This window comes from Lissotriton vulgaris, chromosome 5, assembly GCF_964263255.1.
Source record: "Lissotriton vulgaris chromosome 5, aLisVul1.2, whole genome shotgun sequence".
NCBI classification, from domain to species: Eukaryota; Metazoa; Chordata; class Amphibia; order Caudata; family Salamandridae; genus Lissotriton; species Lissotriton vulgaris.
Window position 1 is genome coordinate 1,601,013,037 of NC_141693.1, and position 22,697 is coordinate 1,601,035,733.

Here is a 22,697-nt window from a genome sequence, read left to right on the forward strand (position 1 = left end):
AAGAGGTTGTCACAGCTCCTGACTGTCAATGGGAGAGAATTCCAAAGTTTGGGGGGAAGGTAGGAGAACCTGCAGCCTCCCTGTCGTTTAAGTTTGATGGCTGGGATAGTCAATGAGTGAAGGTGGGCTGATCGTAGATTGCGCCTGGGTACGTGCTTTATGAACATGTTGTTGATACATTTTGGGCTCTTGCAATGCAGCGCCTTAAAGGCTAGACAGCCCGTCTTAAATGCAGCATGTTGCGCCACGGGCAGCCAGTGAAGTTTTAACAGACAGGGCCTAGCAGATTGCCATCTCAGGTGTTTGTAGATTTATCTTGCCGCCTGATTCTATTTGTAGACAATTAAGCAGAAACAGCGGCAGACCGATGTAGAGAGAGTTTGAAAAGTCAAGGCGTGAAAGAACCAGCGCTATCACCACCTGTACAAGGGCTGAGTGGGTCAGCAAATGAGCAATCTTCCAGATTTTTCACAGTTGGAAGAGATTAGTGGAGACCACTGCACCCACTTGTCCTCTAAGTGAGAGATCTATGTTTATAGTGATCCCTAAACTTTTTACAGAGGGGGAAGGAGTAGGGGGGAGCCTAATTTGCTCGACCAAAAGTGCGGGCCCCAGCAGACCTCGCTCTTCCCGGGCAGCACAAGTTCCGTCTTGCCCGGGTTGAGCTTCAGATGCTTAAGGTCCATCAAACGCTGGATATGGAGCATGGTTGTTTTAAATTCCACAGCGCAATTGGGAGAATCCAGGGGAAAGACAAGCTGGAGTTCGTCGGCGAAGTTGAAGATGGTTATCTTTCTGTTTTTTAGTGAGTGGATGAATGGCCTAAGGAAGAGATTGAACAACAGTGGGGAGAGGGATGAACCCTGCGGGACCCACAAAAGGTGAACACTTTGGGGGCAGTGAAGATGCCAAGACGTACTACTTGGGTTCTGCCTATAAGAAAAGACTTGATCCAGTTATATGCAGGTCCTTGTATACCTGCTTGTTCGACACGGTTCAGCAAGATGTTGTGATCGACCGTGTCGTACGCAGCCGGCAAATCCAGGAGCACAAGAGCCTGGGGGGCCCCCATGTCAGCAGTGGCTCTTAACGTATCCAGTACCGCAAGAATTACTGACTCCGTTGAGTGCGCCGGCCGGAAGCCAGCTTGGTTTGGCTCTAGTATTCCGATTGTTCGATGAAATTAGAGAGGCACCTGGCCACATGGGCCTCCATAATCTTGGACAGAAAGGGGAGAAGGGAAATAGGGCGATAGTTGCCAGGGTTCAGAGAATCGGCCCCTGGTTTTTTTAACAGAGGAACCACCGTAGCGTTCTTAAAAGCACTTGGTACCTCACCCTTGCTGAGGGACTCGTTCAGGAATGGGAGAATACTGTGAGGCAACGCAGAGAAATTGTACCTGAGGACAGGAGGTGGGCAGCAGTCATTGGGAGACCCCGATTTAACACGGGCCATAAGATCTGATAATGTGTTAGGACATATGGTTGAGAAGTGTTTCAAAACAGATTAGTTTCTGGAGATGTCATCCAGTAGATCTATGTTGACAGTGGGGGGGATACTCGCCTTGATGATGGCGATTTTATCCAAGAAAAAATTATTCAGAGAGTTACACAGATCTTGGGTAGGAGCCTGGCTGGGTGAGATTCTCTCATCACTACTCAGGTCGTTCACAATCTTAAAAATGTTCCATGGGTTTGTTGTGGGAATTCAGTATTTTCGCTGAGAAATAGGCAGCTTTAGCTGTCAATATAGTTTTTTATAATCCTTGCGAGCTAGCAGATACTGCTGTCTATCTTCGCTGGAATAGCAGAGCCTCCATTTTCTCTCCGATTGACGAAGCTTGTGTTTTTGATCTTTTAATTCGGGGGTGAACCATCTGTGGGCATCTGAATGTCTAGCACAAGAGAATTTAGTGACAGGAGCATGTGTGTTGCTAGCCGACAGTAGCAGGTCCGCAATGTTCTTTTCCATGGAGTTAACATTGGGTTTAAAAGTAGGTAGAGAGCTGGCTAAGGTGTTAATAAATCCAAATTTATCAAGAGGTCTCCATTTTCTTGTCAAGCCTCCCGCCACCTTGGGGATCCTAATCCTGCCGCTGAAGGTGACCGTAAATTCAATCAGATGGTGATCGGACCAAATGCAGGGAGAAATTGATGGTGCCGACAAAGTAAGGTAATAGGACCAAATTTGATCCACGGTGTGCCCCTTTATATGAGATGGGGAAAATAAGTGCTGGGACAGATTTAAGTTGGAGAGTAATTCGGAGAGTTCTACCACATGTGGCCTGCCAAGGTCACCATTGAACCAATAGTTCAAGTCACCAATAAGTAAGACCCTAGCATGGTTCATGAAGAGGTTGGCCATTTGCTCACTTAAGGAGAGTGGGAAGGAGGGCATGGACCTGGGGGGGGGGGCGATAGATAAGCACCAGTGCAAAAGACCCAGTGTTAATGCCAAGTATGATGACCAGGTTCTCTACCTCTGGCAATTCAAGGGTAATCATAGTGATGAACGTATGATTTTTCTGTATAATGGCAGCAACACCACTGCCCGTCTTCCCTAAGGGCCCATTGAGGCCAGGATGTAATAATCCGAGGGGAGTGCCGCTAAGATGTCCGGCGGAGAGTCCTGAGTAAGCCAGGTTGTAGAAACCAATAGGACATCCGGTTTTACTGAGATTAGCAACATGAAGATGTCCAGCTGGTGTTTAACCAGGGAACGAGTTTTGAGGTAGAGGACACGGAGATTGGTCAAATTATCTGAGATGCGGCTGATGGTGTGAGGAAGAGAGGGACCTGAAGAAGATAAAGTGGGGTGCCCCCCCTGATCTTGCCGGATTCCGTTGGCCAGGGTGCGGTTATAAGCAGCAGGACCTAACTGGACTTGCGGTTGCGCTAGCGATCTTAAGGCGATAGAGTAATAGATGGTGGTTTGGCCAGAATTCGTGGCCCATGGGCCAGTTCGGGCAAAGACAGGCGCAGATAGGCTTGCCTTTGGCGCCCGCTGCGCTTCCGCGTGGAGATGTACATTTATGCCTGGTCCCGCCTCTAAGCTCCTCCTCCTACCGGGCGATTGGCTGAGGCTTATGGGTGGAGAGCTGGATGAACGTCAGGGGTGCGGCAGGGGACAACAAAGTACAATTTTAAGGTAAAATCAATTCGCGATTCGAGTCGTTTTTAAAACAAGGTTTTGAGCAAGCATACAATTTTGAACAGAAGCGCTATCAGGCAAGGTCCGCGGCAACAAAACACAAAATTGCCCGCTACCCGCGCTGCAGCAGTTTTAAATGCCTGGCCCCGCCTCCAAGATCTTCCTCCTACCGGCCGATTGGCTGAGGCCTATGTGTGGGGGGCTGGATGAACGTCAGGGGTGCGGCAGAGGACAACAAAGTACAATTTTAAGGTAAAATCAATTCGCAATTCAAGTGGTTTTTAAAACAAGGTTTTGTGCAAGCATACAATTTTAAACAGAAGTGCTATCAGGCAAGGTCCGCGGCAACAAAACACAAAAAAAAGAAGTGGCTTCAGGGGATGGGGCTACAAGATTTGGATGCATTTAGCTCTTTTCTCTTTCTTTACAATCTTGCAGCATTGATTTCACATGAGAGACGAGCCAGAAGTTGAAAGAGGTAAAGCAGCATGTTTTATTCATTTCCCTATCCCAATTTATTAGGAGCATTTCAGTCCAACAGTGAACCAGTCACTGCCCTTCTGTTACCTATCATGCCGCCAGATTTACAAAGTCAGAGCAAGCAGTCCAGTTCAAGATAGTTGTGGGCCAAGACAGCTGTTGGCGAGTTTAGCTGGACAGGGAGGACCACCAGTGTAGACAAGGACAGGTGTGGTTCAGGTGAGCACCGTCTTCACCTGTGGCAGTAGGGCTGTCAATTGTGCCTGCAAGTCCGTCAGCTCACATAGTGGATTTCCAGTCAAGTCCAGCTGGGACAGCTTGGGACAGCTGGCCAGTGGCTCGAGGTCAGCTACACGTCGGATACCTGAGAAGAAGTTAAGGAATTTAAGTATGGTTTTAATACTTTGTAAATCATCCGTTCCGAAGCACTGCTTTTAACCACAAATGGATAAAGCCTCCCAAAGCACTTGCAGATTCAGACTGTATACATTCTGTTGCTCCTGCAGCCCTAATGACAATACTACACGGGACAAAAGTACAATGAAGAAATGGGGTGCAATCAAGAACTGGATTAGTAACAGGCCTGCTGAAACAAAGACCAGTCCTGGTGGATGAGGAATCAGAAATCAATATATCATTAGCATCCTTAGAGAAATATGAAATGTCCCTAAAGTCAGAATTCACACACACACAGACCAGAATGCATGCTCCAACACTTCACAGTTCTGATACTACACAAACACAAATTCACAAATATTGTACTGGTGCCTGATTCCACACACATACAGTACACTAATCACTAGTGGTCACCAGGGTTTGCACACACAGTGTGTCAGTGTCTCAGCTCACAAGCATTAATAGGTCCATATGAAAGGTGGGGGGCATGACCAAGCAAGATGGCCGAGTAGAACGGCACTACGGCGCTCCCACTGGAGCCGGTGAAATCCTGCTGTAATCCTGGGCAATCCTGATCACATTCCACCCCAGCTGCTCCTTCCCTGCCCCTGCACTGATGCCAGACAATCCACGGGGTCCTAACAGGCTTCTGGACTGTCCAGTGAGGTGCCACAGTCCGCAGCCCTGAACCACTGTGCCTGCGCCATCTTGGCTTGAAGGCAAATCCAGCCTGAAGTGACGCAGCAGGGTCTTCCTTGTTGGTGAGAGGCTTCGGATAACAAATCCTGTGTGGTGGTGGCAGCCTCTGGGCTTGGAGTGAAACTGTGGACTACCCTGCTGAGCACCAGTGGAGTCCATGATGGAGACTGGAGGTCTGGGTCATGCAGGCTTCCCCCGATCAGAAGGCACAAGCTGGGGCCGAGCAGTCTCTGAGGGGACCTGTCGGCAACAGATATCGTTGAGTCAGTAGGGGGCCTTTGACACTCCTGCAGATACGGCAGTGAGGAGTTAGCGGGGCCACGCTGTGTGCCCAGATACCTGAACACAGATGCCTGCCTGGTCTGTATGCCAGGTGGAGCCACACGCTGGTACTGCTGGGGCAGTCGCGGACCCATGAGGTGGGGTGCTGCGCTCCATCCCTCAGCCTTTATAGCACTCGGGTGCTGGACTGGGGTCTCCTGGAGGGCACAGCGGCTTATTATCTGCCCCTACACTCCAGTTATCAGGGACTCTGGGCTGATGGGGGCCGTACGGTGCAGCTAGCCCCTGAATCGGGAGTCCCTGGACTTTCTGCACTGGCTGAGCCTTACCTACATATTGAGAGTCCCCTGGTACTACTTGGGCTTCATTCCTGGTGTGTTGTGCCCAGCAGAGTAGGGCATGAAGCTTGGGCCTGGCGGCCCTTTCTCATACTTGTGGCTCGCACGTGTGCCCCCCCAGGGGCCACCGAACGTGCGGCCTCTTCTCTACCCTAGCACCAGGGACTAGCGGAACGTGGCGTGGGCAGAGCTGTGCTGTGAACTGGTCCTTGGGACAAGATCCTGTGGAATTTAGCTGCAACCCATAATCAGGTCAGTGTCTCCTGGGGGGGTCCTGACTCCCCCATTCCCGACGCTCCTGTGGGTGCACTGTGGACACTACACATTGTCTATTGGAGACCTCCGTTCTGCTGCCTTTCGGAGCGCCCTCCTCTGCCTCCCATAGGCTACCCTCGCTGGGAGGCCCAGACAGAGAATTCAGGGGGATTCTGTGACATGCCTGGGTAGGACCTGCTGAGGGGACGCCACAACGGGTGCTTTCGGCTGCATGTGCACCCTAAAACCACACATGAGCTGACCTGTATCGGCCTGGGGGTTGCCGCGATACGTCTGCCCTTTGGGGACTGGGTAGGCCCTTTCTTTGTGACATTGGTGCTGTGACTTAGAGTTCCTCTCTGGGCTAGCGGTTGTTTGCCCTCTTTGGTCTCCAGTGGTCCACAGTGGCTTGCCTAGGACTGCTACGGAGTGCAACGTCCTGTTGGACCCTGCTTTGGAGGTGGTTGAGGGGGGGAAAGAGTTCCTGCCCTGCGGGTACGTGGGGGAACTGTTTAGGTGTTTAACCAACAAGCTGCGATCCTTCATCTCCCTGCACGGCAAATGGCCAGCTCCAACAATGGTGAAGGACAAGGGAACCAAACCTCCTCAAATGAATAAAATCATAAACTACACACTAGCTGTTCCCCCGGTGGGCCCAGCTTGGGGGGGGGGGGATTGATCTAGCACTGTAGAGACACCAGAGGGGGTGGCTGATACCACTCCCTCCCTGGTAGAATTACTTGCGCAATCCACAATACCAGGGATGAAATGGTGCACAAGACTGACTCCGTTGCCATAGACTTTAACTTGTTGAAAACTGATCTGCGCAAGGTGGCAGATCATACAACTATGGAGCAGCATGTGGATTCCCTGCAGCAGGAAGTCTGCATTCTTCGAGACACAGTCATAAATCTGCGGAAACTGATGACTCACCTGGATGATCGGCTGGAGGAATCTGAAAGGTACACTTGCAGGTATAACTTGCTGTTTGTGGGATTCCAGGAAAGGGCGCAGAGTCCGTCTGCTGAACTCTTTCTGGAGGAGTGGATCATCACAGTCCTTCTCCTTACGTGCTCTCAAAGTTCTTTACAACACAGTAAGCCTATAGGGCACCCCCCCCTCCCCGCCGAAGCCTGGTGCATCGCCTACAGCGATTATTGCCCGCCTATTTTATCTCCGCAACTGCTGTGCCATCCTACTAAGCACTCATACAAAGTGCCCATTGCTATTAGAAGGACATCTATCTTTCCTAATTATACCCAGAGAGTGCAGGATCAGTAGAAAACTTTTCTTTTCGGTCAAGAGAAGACGTTGTGACCTCAACATAAAGTATAGTCTGATGTTCCCAGGAAAGCTACGAATACAGCACAAAGGAAAGTATTGTTCTTCTTCACTCACACAGAAGTTAGTGATTTGCTGGGCTCGCTGGCTCATGGTTCAAGCCCGTACCCGGAGAGGCGGAGTACATCATCACAAGGTTTGCAGAACCAGTCGGCTTGTCCACAAAGATGACGAGACCGTTGGAGAAGCCTGAAAGATATCAAAAGGAAGAGAAAATCGTGGTATGCCTGGACGGAACTCTGCAGGCCACAGATGTGTTCCCGGACTCAGGGGGGAATCTCAAGAGCGATAAGCAAACCTTGACTCGGCCAGTGAAAACTCATCCTGTATTTAAACCCTAAGTTTCGCTTGGCTCACAGAGGAGATCTTAGTGCCTCTGAACTTATATCCCCCTGGCACAACGCCTGCTTCCTCTTTGGCTGCCTAGAGTTTAGCTGGGGCTGGTTCCCAAATGGAGGGGGGTCTGAAGTGTGGTTGCCCTCTTGATATACTGTGGGGCAAAAGGTTTTAGAGGGACTCCCTTCTGCGACGACTAAGATCAATACAGTTTCACTTCTCCTACTGATGGATGGTGGGAGTATCCGCGACCTAGGGGCTTGTAGCCACTGGGGGTTGAGGGGGGTTTGAGTGCTTTGGCCTCGCACCTTCTCTGAAGATCTACCCTCTAGCAGAACACCACAGTTTTCATTTTTGGGTGTGGAGGATGGCTGGGGGGGTTCCTTTGCAGTGCTCTTTCTTTGAACTGCAGAGTTGGGGTGATGGGGTGGCATTCGCCAACTCGCAACTTGTCTTTGCTTGGACAGGGTGGGTTGGCAAAGCTGCCCGTGGGGAGAGGAGAGTTGGAGGGATCTTTTGGTTTCCATATATATTTGAGTAGGTTCTGAGGTGTTAGGTCTTGTACATGTGGGTCCTGCTGATTGGTCGGATAAGGCCCAAATCTGCCCTGTGTGTCTGTAAGATGGCACAGACTGTGGGACGAATGAGTGTGTGGTATCTATGCAATATGGTTGCAACAGTCACCAGGCTTGCCTCATGGAATGGTAGAGAGTTGATTCAGTTTGAGAAACGCAGACTTGTGTATGACTATCTGAAGCAATACAGAGTGTTAATTGCTTTCCTTCAAGAAGGAGTGAATGTATGGGGAGGACTGCATTCCTAGTATGTGAACACGTTAGAAAGGACAAATCTATGCTACCTCATATTCAAGGTTTGCCTACAGGGCACTTATCTGGGTGGCTCCAAAAGTTTTGTTCCACCACAGGTAGTTAGTTGTTGACCACGAGGGATGCTATATCATTTTACATAGGACCATAGACGGCCAGGAGGTGTGCATTATTAATGTATATGCCTGAATATCGATTGCCCAGAATTTTTCACTAAGGTCACAACAGGGGTGTTAGCGGGGGACTGCAACTGTGTTCTAGATGGCACATTAGATTGAGAGCCCCCTAGGGATCACACTAGACCTCACCCGAGCGGGGCACCCTGGAATATACCCTGCAAAAAGTAGACAATTGATATACTTTACACCATTTGAAACTCAATCCTTATTATGAATAAAGGGGCGAAGGAAGGCAGATTACCTGCAGGCCAACTATAAGGAAGGAGGGACAATCTGCCATACCTGCTACAATGATCAGCAGTGATAGTATCCTGACACACCCTATAGCCATGACAAACTCATTTGCTACCTGCTTGTATGATTTGTTTCATTCTGACTACAAGAACGCATCTCCAATGGAAACAGAATTCCTTTGTAACATACAACTCTCCAATAGAGCACTACCGGAGGGCGAAATAACAACTAAAGGCATTGGAGAGGAGATATCAGACCTCCCTTATAACAAGGCTCCCTGAGATAATGGACTACTGAGGGAGTGCTACTAGATCACCAAGTCTGGTGTGCCTCTACCTTACAAAGTGTTTAAGGGGGCAGTGTCCAGAAGGGGGCTTCATATACTCCAATAAGGCGACCATTAGCTTCCCCTTCAAAAGCAGGAAGGGGTTCACAATTCCATTCTAATTACATACCTGTATACCTATTGAACTCAGATGCCAAAAGTCTGGTAAAGACACTAGAGAACACCTTAAAGAAAGATATCCTAAGCATGGACAGGATTCCCGGAGGGGTTCTGCACCCATCAGCACACCCAGAAACCATTAACAACTGCTATCCAATATATTATGGAAAAAGAAATATGACCTCAATGAAGCCTTAGTGGTCCCATTAGACCGCAAGAAAGTGTTTGACTAAATCGAATGGAACTTCCTTCTTCAGATGCTGGAAAGGTTAGGGATTAAGCTGAACTTCCTGGCCAAAGTAAACTGACTATGCTATGATCCAACTGCCCTATGTCGGATACATTCCCTATACATAGAGGTACCAGACATGGTTGCCTGTCATGCCCCTCTTCTTTTACTAATAGCACTAGTGCCACCAGTGGCAGTGATCAGACAATCAAATGAAGACTAGGAAGTATCAATATCCACTGGTCTCTCAAATCTGTGGTTGTATGCAGACAACTTACTGCTGAACATTAAAGACCTGGGTACATCTCTCCGTAAATTGATTGACCTAATGGAATCCTTTTCTACTTTCTTTGATTATAGGATCAACTATGATAACAGCAGAAATGTGCCACTAATGATGCTCTCCGACAAGACAACTGCAGAGAATATAGGTTTTAAATGGGAACACTCTTAAATACCTTGGCATAGTGGTAAACAGGGGACGGGACATAATGATTTAGACAACTTTCAACATTTGATTCACAACACTGACGTTTTCTCTGAATATCATGACATTTCAAGTGTTGGTCCTCCTTTGGATTTTCTCTATGGGAGTAAGTGCAAGTGATTAAGATGGTAATTGCCCTGGGGTAAAATTATCTACTGGTATGCCTCCCTCCCGATCCATACTAGACTGATGAAATCCATAACAGTGGTGATATGAAAAGGTATATGGTCAGGTAGGAGGCGAAGACTGCGACTATATTACCTGCTGCATGTGGCCACACCAGCTGGAGGCTCAAAACTCCCTAACAAGTATTTATACCACGTAACCCATCAATTCTCTCAAATCTCACCCCTGGCACCAGACTGTAGAGACCAGCCTCTACAGACAATCGCGGAACGTATACATCTGGGTAATCTGTCAAGTTAATCTGTTGGTATTTCAACAGGAAAGCATCTGACCCACCCCTTTGCAGAGAGTTCATGTCATTTTCAGTTGGGATACAGCTCATAATTTCATCAAGATAAAGAAATACATACACAGTAAGGCTCCCATCTGGAATAATGCAGGACCTACTGATAGGAGGTAATATGATTAGGTGGCAACCATGGGTGCTGCATAAAATACAGACATACGCAACAGATGATTTTTAGCAGGATGCCTCTCCAAAAGCCCCTTTTTCAGGAGTTTGACCTAGACTAATCACTAGGGGTGGGCGGAATTTGTGTATTCGCGTTACGCAAATCTCCGCAAAACGGTAAAAAATCTCAGCGAACACGCAGAAATTCCGCGAACACGCGGAATTGCTTGTTCGCAATGCTTTTTTACAGTTCGCAATCGCTGTTTGCGTGCTCGGGGGGAAATATCTTGCGAACACACATTGGAGAACGCGAACAAGCAAAACATTTCGGGAAGTTGCGGAACGCAGAATTTTGGGTACTTTCGCATTCTCCGCAGAACACAAAATTACCCAAATTCCGCAAATTCCACGAGCGGAACGGAATTTACCGCCCAGACCTACTAATCACTGAGGTGGGGACACTGATCACATTATACATGGAGAAATTTGTGCAATATTTAAGGGAATGATCTCCTGGCTATACAAGACACTATCCTCTGAACTACATTCCAAAACAGAGGAACTTGCAACACGACTAAAATGGCAGACATAAAAAAAAAGTGTACACCTAAAGATTAGGCATCCCTTCTCGTTAAAAACAGAGAAATATTAAAAGCACGTATCAAATATAGGCGTTTCAATATACACCATTGTTCACCAGTCAAACTCCATAAAGCAAAGTTATCTCCTACTTATAAGCACTTGAAGGTGCAGATCCTAGGCCTGTGACCTACAGAAGATACTAGGGCCTGCCTTAAGATCTTGTAGTACTGCCAGGATGTATGACAAACACCAAAATCTGTATACTGTAAGACAACAGAATCCCCATTACACACATAATGGCTTTCAGAATTGCTGCGCATCTTGGTACACAAGCATGTGATCTATAGTCCCCAGGATAAGATTTCACGGTGTGGAGTCCATCCCTGTAACAGCTGCTGTACCACTTCGTGCCATGTGGCTGGGTTAGGCCCAGGAAGAAACACTGCCATTCTTAAATGCACACATTTCTTAAGTTACCTTCTTTTCTACACAATAGCTTTTGACACACATTTTCTTGCATGACAGTGCAGGATTAGATTCTCTGAAACCACATTGTAAATACACTATCACGACACCTTAAACATTTCGTACATGGACGAGATACACATTGTGCAAATGTTATCAATTATTCATCCATGAGGCGACATGGATATCACAAGACAAATAAATGTCAGCCTGGCTGAAGCCTCGACACAGAAGCATGGATGAAGTTATTAAAAATACACACATTTCCGTGCTCAAATTAGAGGAGCACTGTGCTGTAATTGTGAGGTCATGTCAGAGCCTAAGCCCAGCTGATTTCTGTTTATCCTCTGCAAGGACCAAGATGAGGACCGATGTTCCTTGTAATGGAAAGTTAGATCATTCAATAGGGGATTCTTGGCAGGGCACTAACCCTAGGCAACTACATAGTAGGAATACAGTATACCCAGTACATATAGTGGAGAAGTGTGGCTCACTGGTTAGAGCAGGCAGACCCTGAAGCAGAGGTCAGACCCGGGACCAGGGTTCAATTCCCGATGCGGCAGGGTCTTGAGCTCAAATGTCCATGGACTCGATAATTCTCGCTTCGGAGCCTGACCTAATCATGGGTTCACACTCTGCAACTCTGGGCATTAAGCTTGCTTAATCTCCACAACGCCCCCCCCCGCGGCAGGATGCCTGGCTTTCACCTTGGGGATGCCCTGTAGGGGCTATCTCACAGGGATAATCCAGGACGGGTTCCCAAGGCAAGCGCGGAGATACCCCTTCGGGGGTCGATTCTGGCGCTATATAAGAAACATAATAATAATAATAATATATGCCAGAACAAATACACTGTTTTATCACAATGGTGGTATTGTTCATTCTCTTCACTGCCCTTATACTGCTAATCACTTTGATCTGCTACTGTCTATTGATTAGTGCAGTGTATATATTTCATACAAGAACCACAATGGTTCAATAAATATTAAAAACGCCCCTTTGTATATTTCTTGTGTATCTCTCAGAGCGAGAACGAGTGACTAAGCAAAAAGGTTCTAGATCTGTTACCACAATCCTGGGGGTTGGAAGGGATCAGTGTTGTCATGCTCTCAGGTTGCCCAAACCATTTGCTACCTTACTAGATCTAGGGGTACCTATGGTGGCACTGTTAGCAAGCTGGTCTATAGGACAACATATCCTGCGTGGGTGCACAGAATCACTCTGGCACCATCCCAACATTTATGTTGTCCAACAAACGAACAGCTCCTACTGAAAAAGTGGACACAGTACGACACTAGTAACCCCGACCCCACCATACTCTAGTAGAAGTACAGCTAGTATCAGATCAATGCCCTGAATGGTCTGAGGACAGTTGTGAATTCCATCAATTCTGGAAGCAATTAACTGGTTCATACAAGATTCACTAACTATAACCTCACGGCCCTGTTGCCTTTGTTCCATCTGCTTTCAATACTGGAATTCTAGCTTCAAAGAACAAAAAGAACACTTCTGGCTCATATTAATTTAAAAATGGCTTGTTTTATAAACAAACACTGGTACACCCTTCATTGCACCAATGTCAGTACAGGTTTATGTATTTGTACTGTAACTACGATTATGAGACTATATTTTATCAAGGTTTCATTGGTAAAAATGTTTAATTTATAATTAAATTCTTCTTCTTCTTCTTTCGAGTGAGAAAGAAGATTTTATTTGTTGACCAACTACAGGATAGATTGATATATACTGAAGAATTCAGTTGCAAATGGCAGGTTCATACAAGTTGTTTCCCTTTAAATCTTAACCACTGCAGAAGCAATGTGGTTCATGGTCCACACATGTTCTTAGTGCTTTCTGGCTGGCAGATTAGAGTTTGAATATATAGGGGCATGTCAAACGTGGTCAATTCTTTCCTGTGCAAGTGTCGGCACTGAATAGTGATGGGGAAACCCAGAGGTTCCCGTTAAGTGTAGGGATGTGTCTTTCATGATGTGCTTTTCGTGATATAAATCATAGAAGAGATGGTGTGCTGCCTGTCTTTTTACTTGTGTGTTGTATTGGTTTAATTTGCAGATACCATTTAATGTGGGGGACTCCTTTCCTTTAAAGAGGTGGCTGAGATACGTTTTGTTTAGAAAGCGTTAACTAACGGATAGGTCAAGAGTGGAAACGTTGTTGGTGAGTTTGTTATAATTATTGAACAATTCGTTTCTGAAGAAATTCTTTTGTGAATTGGTGCTCACCTTTTTTTAAAATGTTGCTTAAATATTGAGACTATGGATAATGAGACAGATATGCTCCCGTGGATGGATCGTGTACAGAAATTTACATGAATAAAAACAAACATTTTGGTGGAACAGACAACTGGGTGACATGATGTGATGAAATTTCCATTTCCTTCAGTGGCTGTGTATGTGTCTTGAAGCATGGTTGAGTGATGATGCGTTTTAAAGCCCAAAGCAGGAGCCACGGGCTTTTTGAACACGAGAGGTGATTTTGAGATTAATGGCAGAAGTAAAGTACACTGAACTCAATTTGCTAATATTTTCACTGAAATAAAACGGAGCAGATTGATGGACTGCGAGATTGCGAGTAGAGTTACATACAGCAAGACGGGTCTGCAAACCTAGCATGATGAAACACTAACAGGGTTCAATACTAGGAGAGGGTTGACAACTTTAATAAATTAGAATAATACCTGATGAAATTTATATTCCTTTTAGTATGGTTGAGTGATGGAGTGTTGTATAATAAGTGTTTAGCCTAATACAGGAGTCATGTGCTTTCAGACTATGAGAGTTGATACTAAGACTAATGGTAGAGGGAATTAAAGTAGAATAAACTTGGTTTGCTGACATTTTTAATGAAAGAAAACTGAGCAGGTTGAAGATTGATAAATTGTGAAATTGATGAAAATACCAGAATCTGACCTATTATACAATAATGAGAAATTATTAAGTATGATTTTTAGTGTTTAGCAATTATATGTGTTTGTTTTTTTGTCATGAGTAAGACGAGCATGTAGCAATGTATAATGGGCTATTGGCATTATATTATTTCTGTAATTGTTACCTGAGTGTATGTATTTTTTTTTTTACAGCCTTGATTAATGGGTGTTCTCCAGAACACATGTTGGTTGGCTCTATCTGTTGGAGATCTATGAAACCAGTTTTATTCTTGGTGAAGACTCAATAAATAAAGATTAAATATTTTAGACAAAAAGAGGAGCACTTTTGGATAATTGAACTTTTAATGACTTATTTCTTTACCTCCTGGGAAAAATGTATAAACAGTAGACTGCACTGTTGAGATGTCGGTGTTTGGCGGTTGTGGTGCCGGGCTATTAACTCCTTCCATCCCAAAAGCCATGTGAGATCCACGCACATCACACCAACTGGACTCCCCTGGGTGTCCAGTTCTCAGAAATGTTGGGTTTGTAGCCAAAGTTTGAGTTTTGTAAGGTCTTGTGGTAAAAAATATGATCATGCGATCCATGCAAGTCAAACCACCATGAACTTTTCAGAAATGTATAGCTCTCTGTGATTGCCCATTGGTTTCACACTTATTTCCACCATAAACTGCAAGTAGGTTGAAATCACAAAAATTTGGAAAAATGGACTACCTCTTAAAAAAATGCATAACAGTGGTAAAAAAAACTTGAGTTTTTGATTCTTTGCTTGTTCCTGAAAGTGGGAAAGTTGGTAATCCTTGCACAAAAAACCTTTCTTTGATACCATTTTTAGAAAAGGAGGTGAGAGCGATTCCTCCTCTAACTGACTTTGGGCCCGGGCGCTGATAGAGATACCAAGAATTGTTGCAGTTACCTGCAATACTGAAAGTGAAGTGCCTTGAAGTGTGGACATTTACATCTGTGGCTGCAGTGCTGGGTATATTGGACGGTAATTTTCTATGTGCACTGTAGTCCATATCAAACAATAATACTCCTTTGATGGTGCGTGCTGGGCATTGTAGGACTCAATGAGAGTCTATGAGCAAAAGCTGTGGTCGTTTTACATTAGGATTGCCAATCTATGATTAAGGCTCATTGGGAGCTTAAATGCGTCAGATGCTGCCCTTTTGATGTTTATTAAAGCGCCTGTGTTCCCAGGTAATGTTTCAGTGTTCTTCATATTCACACACACACATACACACATATATAACAGGTGGGAGTGCTGCGGGCGGGACAGGGGGGGGCAGGGTGGGGGGTAGTAAATTACGGCATACAGCCGAACAGAAGTACGTAAACAAATAAATAAATAAAACGTATTTCATTGCGCGAGCTGCATTGCCAAATGCGATGCAGCACACGCAACAAAATTCGTTTTATTTATGTATTTGTTTACTTACCTCCGTTGGGCCGTTTTCCATAGTTTACTACCCATCACCCTGCTCCACCGCATCCCCACCACCAGCCGCTACTGATATATATATTTCCTGCAAATGTCCAACTCACTCTTATTGGGACGCCTCATTTTTAGGTCCTTCTCCCCTGATCCTCCTCTACCCCTCCTCCCACCCTTAATTATTATGTTAGTTACTTTTGCTGCTGCTTGTTTCTCTCCAAATGCATGCAACAGGCATTCTTAATTTATTTACCATTGTGATGGGGTCGTCCGCCACCTTAGAACAGTAAAATAAAAGTAGCCATATAGTAAAAAGATAGCTGCTACATATGTATGCACATGTAACACAGCCATCTTTAAATGATTTTTATACCAAAAGACACAAGCTAATAGCACACCCTTGATCCATGTTAATAGGTCCCACAAAAAGAACAGTGTTACGGACCAAAATTTATCCAAATTCAAAAGAAACAATTGCACAAATCCTGGGGTCATGTATGGCAGTCCAATCTCAAATATTATTTGATGAAAAGTCCACGAGGTTTCAGTAGCAAATGTTGATTTTTATTGATTTTCAGATCAGATTCCCACTGTAAAGAACATCCAACACGTGTTTTGTCAGTACTAGTTCGTACTCAGACTTTCTCAAGGCTATATGATGATTCTGTTAGGTTCAGAATCACACCAGAAGTAATGAAGGGTAGATAGGCACTAAAAACCAACTACATTTTATAGGAAAGATTGGTGGTAGTGTTTCTCTAATGAAAGAGAAAACGTCCGCACATAATGTTAGTACATATCTCAGTAAAGAATATTCTACGTGAAGTATAGTCTACACCGTTGTATCAAAGTCATCAAACCAACTACAGACGACGAAATGGATTACAGTCAAGGTGGTCACCCCTGACAGAATGATGTGGTGAGATGAAGGTGTACCCCCGTATGATGAAGAGGACCGGTGGTTCACGTCACCCATAATCTAAAAAACTCCTGTGTTATAACGATTGCTCTGTATCCGTTCCAGAAATTGGTATATTCCTTACAGGTCGAAACGCCAAAAAGTATGTTGTGCCAGTAAAAACCCTCCTGTACCAAAGGATTACAAGTAGAATTTACGAATCAAGAAGTGCCAAAACGGACCTCCCGACCATAATACGTCGAGTCCTCAAACTCATAATACGTCGAGTCCTCATAAACTGGCACAATGTACTTTTTGGCGTTTTGACCTGTAAGGAATATGTCATCGGGCTCCAAGGAGAAGGACGGGTCTTCCCTCGAGCGATGCTAAGGTACGTTATTGGGACTGCTGTCACTTTTTCAGAAAATTGTATTTAAAAAGCTGGATTTCACTTAAGCTTTATTTATGAGTGTACGGGCAGGACGAGGCATGCAGATTTTTGCATCTGTCTCTGTAATCATCATGTCCTAATTACAAACACAATTAGCTAGTCTCGAAAATAGAAAAGTGTAATGTTGTTCTGTGTAATTACAGTTAGTGCATCCTACGAAACTTCGATAAACATCATTGAAAAAAGTCTCCCAATGTGGTAAGGAACTTTTCAAAAATGAAAGTTGAAGATGAAGGAGGGAGGGCTTTCCGCTAGCTCACCTGATCAGGCCACCACAAAGAAAGGCCCAGAGAGGTCTTTGGAAGAAGGTAATTAAACCAAACCCTCCTCATCGGTCATGTAAGTAGTAGACAAGATGCGGTAATCTGTATCGTCACATGTCTGACAGTTCAGTAAAACTCTTCACCTTTTTCAAAGTGCCTTGTTTCCTCAAGAATATTAGTTTTCTGCAGCAATGAATTATTACATGCCTTAATGTATCACAGGAGTTTAACTCCGGATTTACCAGCATGTAAATCAGCATGAAGTAAATCCACATTGCAGTCATTTCCCGCAGACTGCATCAAAGGAAATATTGCAAGTAGAAACCTATTTCAGAAGCTTGGCATCCATGCCTGCCTTCCATTGTTTATATAAACATTATATTCTATTCTACTTTAGACTGCTATTCTGTACTGGCGGAAAATAGGGGTGCATGTGGACAGCTATCAGGACTTCTGAGGGTTCATCATACGCAGGTTAAGCAGCAGAGAGGAGCACAGGCACACTAAAGCATTCCTTGGCAACCCAGAATAGAAAGTTATTTAAACACACTACCCTGATCAGAGCCAGTTTCTACAGTGTGAACCATTGTTCAGCTCCAGAGTGTACTAGTACACTGCCGCATGACTAACAATACAATGCATTTGTGACCCAACTCTCCCTCTCTCACAGCACATTATTACTACTGCTTAATTTGAGCCGGCGCTTATTTTTGGGGGACTGGCACTAAACTTAGCTTTCATCCACAGCAAAAGTGATAAAAACACAAATGGAGGAAAGAGGGAGGAAAAGAAAGACGGAAAAACAGAGTCCAAAGGCGAAAGGAAAGATGAAAAAGAACCTAAACAAGTGGGCTAAAGGGGTACGGATTGTCTGGTGGATGAAGAAAGCAGGACTAAGTGTAATCCCGGCGATGCGACCTTGGTATTCGGCCGGCTGTGGGTTTCGAGAAAAACCTTTTGCATCGGCACGTGTTATTTTACAAATTAATCGCTGATTATCCCCATGATCAACAAACTCTCAATCTCTCTCACATACCACTGCCACAAGATTGCCAGGCTGCGACTCATTTCTGAAAGGATACAGTTATTCCGCAATGAAAGCTCCTCCAGTTTGGGTAGGTCTGCCGCCCCTTCCAAGGACTCAATGTGGTTATCATCCGCCTCCAGAACCTGAACGGAAAAACATGGAGTGGAGCTTTGTGAAAAAGGTGCCTGGACTCCAGGGCTCAGTAAAAATGTTCACTCAGAGCACTGATTAACACCCTTGATGGAATCTCTGCAGAGAGGCGAACACAAATGCACACAAAGTATGAATTCTGTTTCATGTCACAAAGAGGAGAATCAGAAATTAATCTCACATCAACATCTGGTTCAGAATGTATAAAGACAGACAGGCAAAAAGAAACTACATATTATTCAGCCACACAGAAGGGAATGGAACATGTGACTTAAGCAGATAGATACTTAACGTTAGAACAGCTGACCACACATACTCTGTTTAGAATTGTGTCAAGAGTGCAAGGCTTTCGTTGGCAGATAAAATGACCACTGGGCAACTGATTATGGTCCTGTAACTTAAGAAGGTCCTTCGCTTCATCCGGTTTGATAGTCTATTTTCTTTACCCTGCAGATGATACTGTTCTATATATTGTCCTGTCCCATTTTGTTTGTACTGAACAGTCCATATATTCTGGCAAAGGACCGTTTTTAGTGTTTGGGGGACATCATACTGCTTCAGTCCCATCTGCCAAACTCTAAATAAGGCCCTATGTGGGTTTTCATGTATGATTGGAGAATGGGTTGTATTTTAATTGTCCAACCATTGTAAATTACTTTTGGATATTCCGGTTCATCCACTCGTTTATTCGTTTTATGTTATTGCTTAAATGCGCCTCCGACAGGAGGAAGAAGCCATATAGGTACATCTGTGATTAGCATTTGCCAGTCCCAGTATGGCACTGACTAAGGTCCTATGGGAGGCTCCAGCAGCCACTATGGTAACAGTGGGAGTTCTGGAGAAAGAACTTACACACCACACCTAGTGATCAGTCACAGTAAACCACTGGGCCAGGCTATATAGGGACAAAACAAGCACTGCTGCCTCATGCACAACCAGAGCAAATTCAGTCGTTCATTGCTTACCTGTAACAATAGTTTTGCGGCTTGAGGATATTTTAGATGATCAAATCAGAAATTAAAAGGGTTTTCTTAAGGTTTCCATCATTTTATTGGCGTTTTGTCAATACATAACATAAGGTGGTCTTAACCGTCTTAATTAACAAAGTCTGACCCTCTAACCGGTTTCCCATTCCCCGACCCCACCCTCTTACCAGTTTCCAAATCTGTCCTACAAGCCACTCATCAACCAGATCCCTGCCCGACTTGGAGTGACTTCCCATAATTAAGAGGTTGATTGTTGTCCGCGAGTTCGATTGTTCTCACACATTTAGGGCATTTATGGCCTCTGAAATCTCGAAGTATGTTAGGAAAGTTGTTAACTATTCACTGAATTTGTGTGCCAGATTTTTCAAGTCGCATGCCAACTCCCCAGGGGCAGGAAGGGCCCATAATGTTTACACCCATTGATCACGAGTTGGGCTTGTTTTTTGGCTGTATAGTGATAGCATTACTTGTTTAGCTGCCACGAGCATCACTGTCCTTGCACAAGTAGAGAAGGTCTATCCCTTACACTGGTGCTCCTAGGATGATTATCTTGGGGTATAACTGGCCCATTTTGCCTACACGTCATCCCAAAACTGTTGAAGCTTTGGGCAAGTCTGCAATATGTGGGTGAGTGACCCAACTTCGCTACTTTGTGTGCAGCATTCCTGGTTTTCATCCGGTAAATCTGTGCAACCTTTCAGGGGGGTAGTGTCACCTATATAACATTTTAAATGTCACCTCTTTTCCTGGAGTGTGGTGTGCATAGATGCTAGTACCTATGAACATTACATCCCATTGTTTGGGATCTAGGTTTATGGTCAATTCTTTCTCTGATTTTCTTTGATGCACAAATGTGTATGTAGAAATACAACTTGGACAGGGGACCTATTGCAAAAGATCTGGCACCAATCAAAAACAATTAAGCCAAACAAATAACAAAATTACGGATTCGTCTGTTACGGATGCTCCTGAGAGTGCCCCTGTCCAGGAGCACACCCCTATTTCTGCTCTAGGGGAATCATGCAAGCAAACTAGATCAGGGCTGCAACATTCAAAGAAAAACAAATCATTACATATAAATATAATCGAATGATCCTCAAGTTGATTGAAAAAAGTTTCTTCTTTATTGTTTTTTTTTTTTTAAATCCCTGGCCAATGCGTTTCGTCTTGTCGCTCAGGACTTCTTCAGGGCATTCGCTATTCGCAGTAGGCGAGAGAAGATTGGTAGTAGTCATATAGAATTGTCTTCACACAATGTTGACGGCAGTCTTATCTGTATTTTGTAGTGTACATCCAAAATTCCAAGTCACATCATACGTCAATCAGAGTTCAACTGAAAGCCCGAAGCTAGTAACATCCATGGAATCACGTGGTATAATAATCACGAAATCGAGAACCATGTGCTGATAGTGCTGATAAATTCAAATCAGCACATATTAAACCTCATAATTGTCATCCAGCGTGACGTGATAATTGTCAGCGCCGCTCCCACCTGCGATCGTGTATGTAGGTTGATGTGCATAAGGATTGAATATATATGAAATACCAGGTGTCTATTAGATTTACGAACCTTTAGGAATTTGGAATCTTTCAATTTTAGCGAGATGCCATCTGGCTCCTGCTTTTTCAAAAGACTGTAGGGCACAATGTAGCAGTGGAAGGTAACGGAAGCGCTCTGTTTCTGGAATTCCATAACTGCCTTTAGTTTCTTCAAAGGTCATTCGTGCTTCTCCCTTGAACAGGTTTTGGACTATAGCACCCCTTCTTTCCATATTTGAAATGTAAAGTGAAAAGCGAAAAATGAAAAGAAGTCAATGGAGAGAGAAAAGTGCTTAGGCCCCTCTCCTTACCCAGGCTATCCCATACCTCTGGCATGGTGCAGATGTCTGGGGAAATGTGTATTTTTTCACCCAGTTGTGAACGGGGATCCTGTCTGGGTTTTGGTCGAGGAAACACTATAATTTGTCAATCTTTTCCCAGAGTCATTCTATCATGTAATGGAGCTGTGAAGCCTACAAGTAATGGAGAATGTGTGGCACACCCAGATTCCCTTGTTTGGGGCATTTTGTGTAGATTTCACAGCTGAGCCAAGGTCCACCCTTGCCCAGAGTTACATATATCCTGTAAACTGAGGAAGTTTAATCCTTAATGTTTGTTGTGGGGAAAGCCTCATACATATAGAGCATTTTCTGAAGTAGCGTCATCTTAAGTGCCATTATCGTACCACCACAGGAGACAGAGTGGTTAATCTATGATTTCAATGTCTCTCTGGCATCTTTCAGGGGTGTATTAAAATTGCTCCTTGATGCAAAAGTGGAGGGCTGATGTCAATAGAATTCCCTAATATTGCATTAAGTTAACCATCCATTTAAATGAAAAAGAAAGCTTGCAGCTGGGCGACAAATGCTTCTGATCTGGCGGGGATGATTTGGAGGCTGGCTAAGATTTGGTATTGCTCCAGTAAAGGGATCAACTCTTTCAGGGACTGTTTGGGTTCAGTGCACACAGCTTGAATGTGTCTTGATAGAATGTGATGGCCTTGAACTGTAGAGGCTATCTTTTTATAGAGGTGCCACAAGGTAGAGGGAGAACAGTAGGGGTTAGGTGGCATCCTTGCCGCATACCTCAGGAGAAGCCGATTCGCTCTGATAATCTAGTGTTTATTCGGAAAAGGCATCTATACAGTCCAGGAATCAGTTGCCCAGCTCAAACTTTGTAAGAGAGTTATTTATCATTTACCAATCAATTCTGTAGAAGACTTTAAGCATCAAGTGAAAAGATTACTGCCTCTCTCTGCCTGGTTTTCTCACTATATCTATCAGATGCAGGGCTTTGTCAGTGTTGAAGCTAGCTGAGAAGTTTAGGATAAAGCCTGCGTATCCTGCTTTGACTAGGTAAGGCATCGACCTTTCCAGGTGATTCACCAGTATCATGGAAAATATTTTAATATCTAAGTTAATCAGAAAGATCAGGCAGTAGGAGGCTTAGCGATGGGGTATTTGCTGGTCTTTGTGATGAGGAAGATTGTGGCTTCCCCCATTGTGAGTGTGATCCCACATCCCTGGCTAAATATACTGAACAGATCCAACGCTATTAAGCAAGAGTTGTTGCGTGAAGCACTCTGTGCCAAGGCATGCCTGGTTGCAGTCTTTACTCACACTTAGAATGTATTGCCTGATGGTTTCACTTAGATGCTCCAATTCTAGGTCAGGGAGTGATCAAGTCCAGGAAAGCTGCTCATGCCTTTGGGTCTGATGTGGCACAGTTGTACAATGAT

At 44.7% G+C, this 22,697-nt stretch overlaps 1 protein-coding gene across 1 annotated transcript in view; it reads right to left on the bottom strand.

Annotated features, from left to right (window-relative positions):
* Positions 1-3,619: 3,619 nt before the first annotated feature.
* Positions 3,620-22,697, bottom strand: part of RABGGTA (Rab geranylgeranyltransferase subunit alpha) — a 155,657-nt gene continuing 136,579 nt past the window's right edge. The window contains exons 16-17 of the mRNA XM_086923739.1: positions 18,340-18,427; positions 3,620-3,994 (exon numbers count right to left, since the gene is read on the bottom strand). Coding sequence (XP_086779865.1) covers positions 3,846-3,994; positions 18,340-18,427 — 237 coding nt within the window. The 3' untranslated portion in view covers positions 3,620-3,845. The remainder of the gene's footprint in view (positions 3,995-18,339; positions 18,428-22,697) is intronic.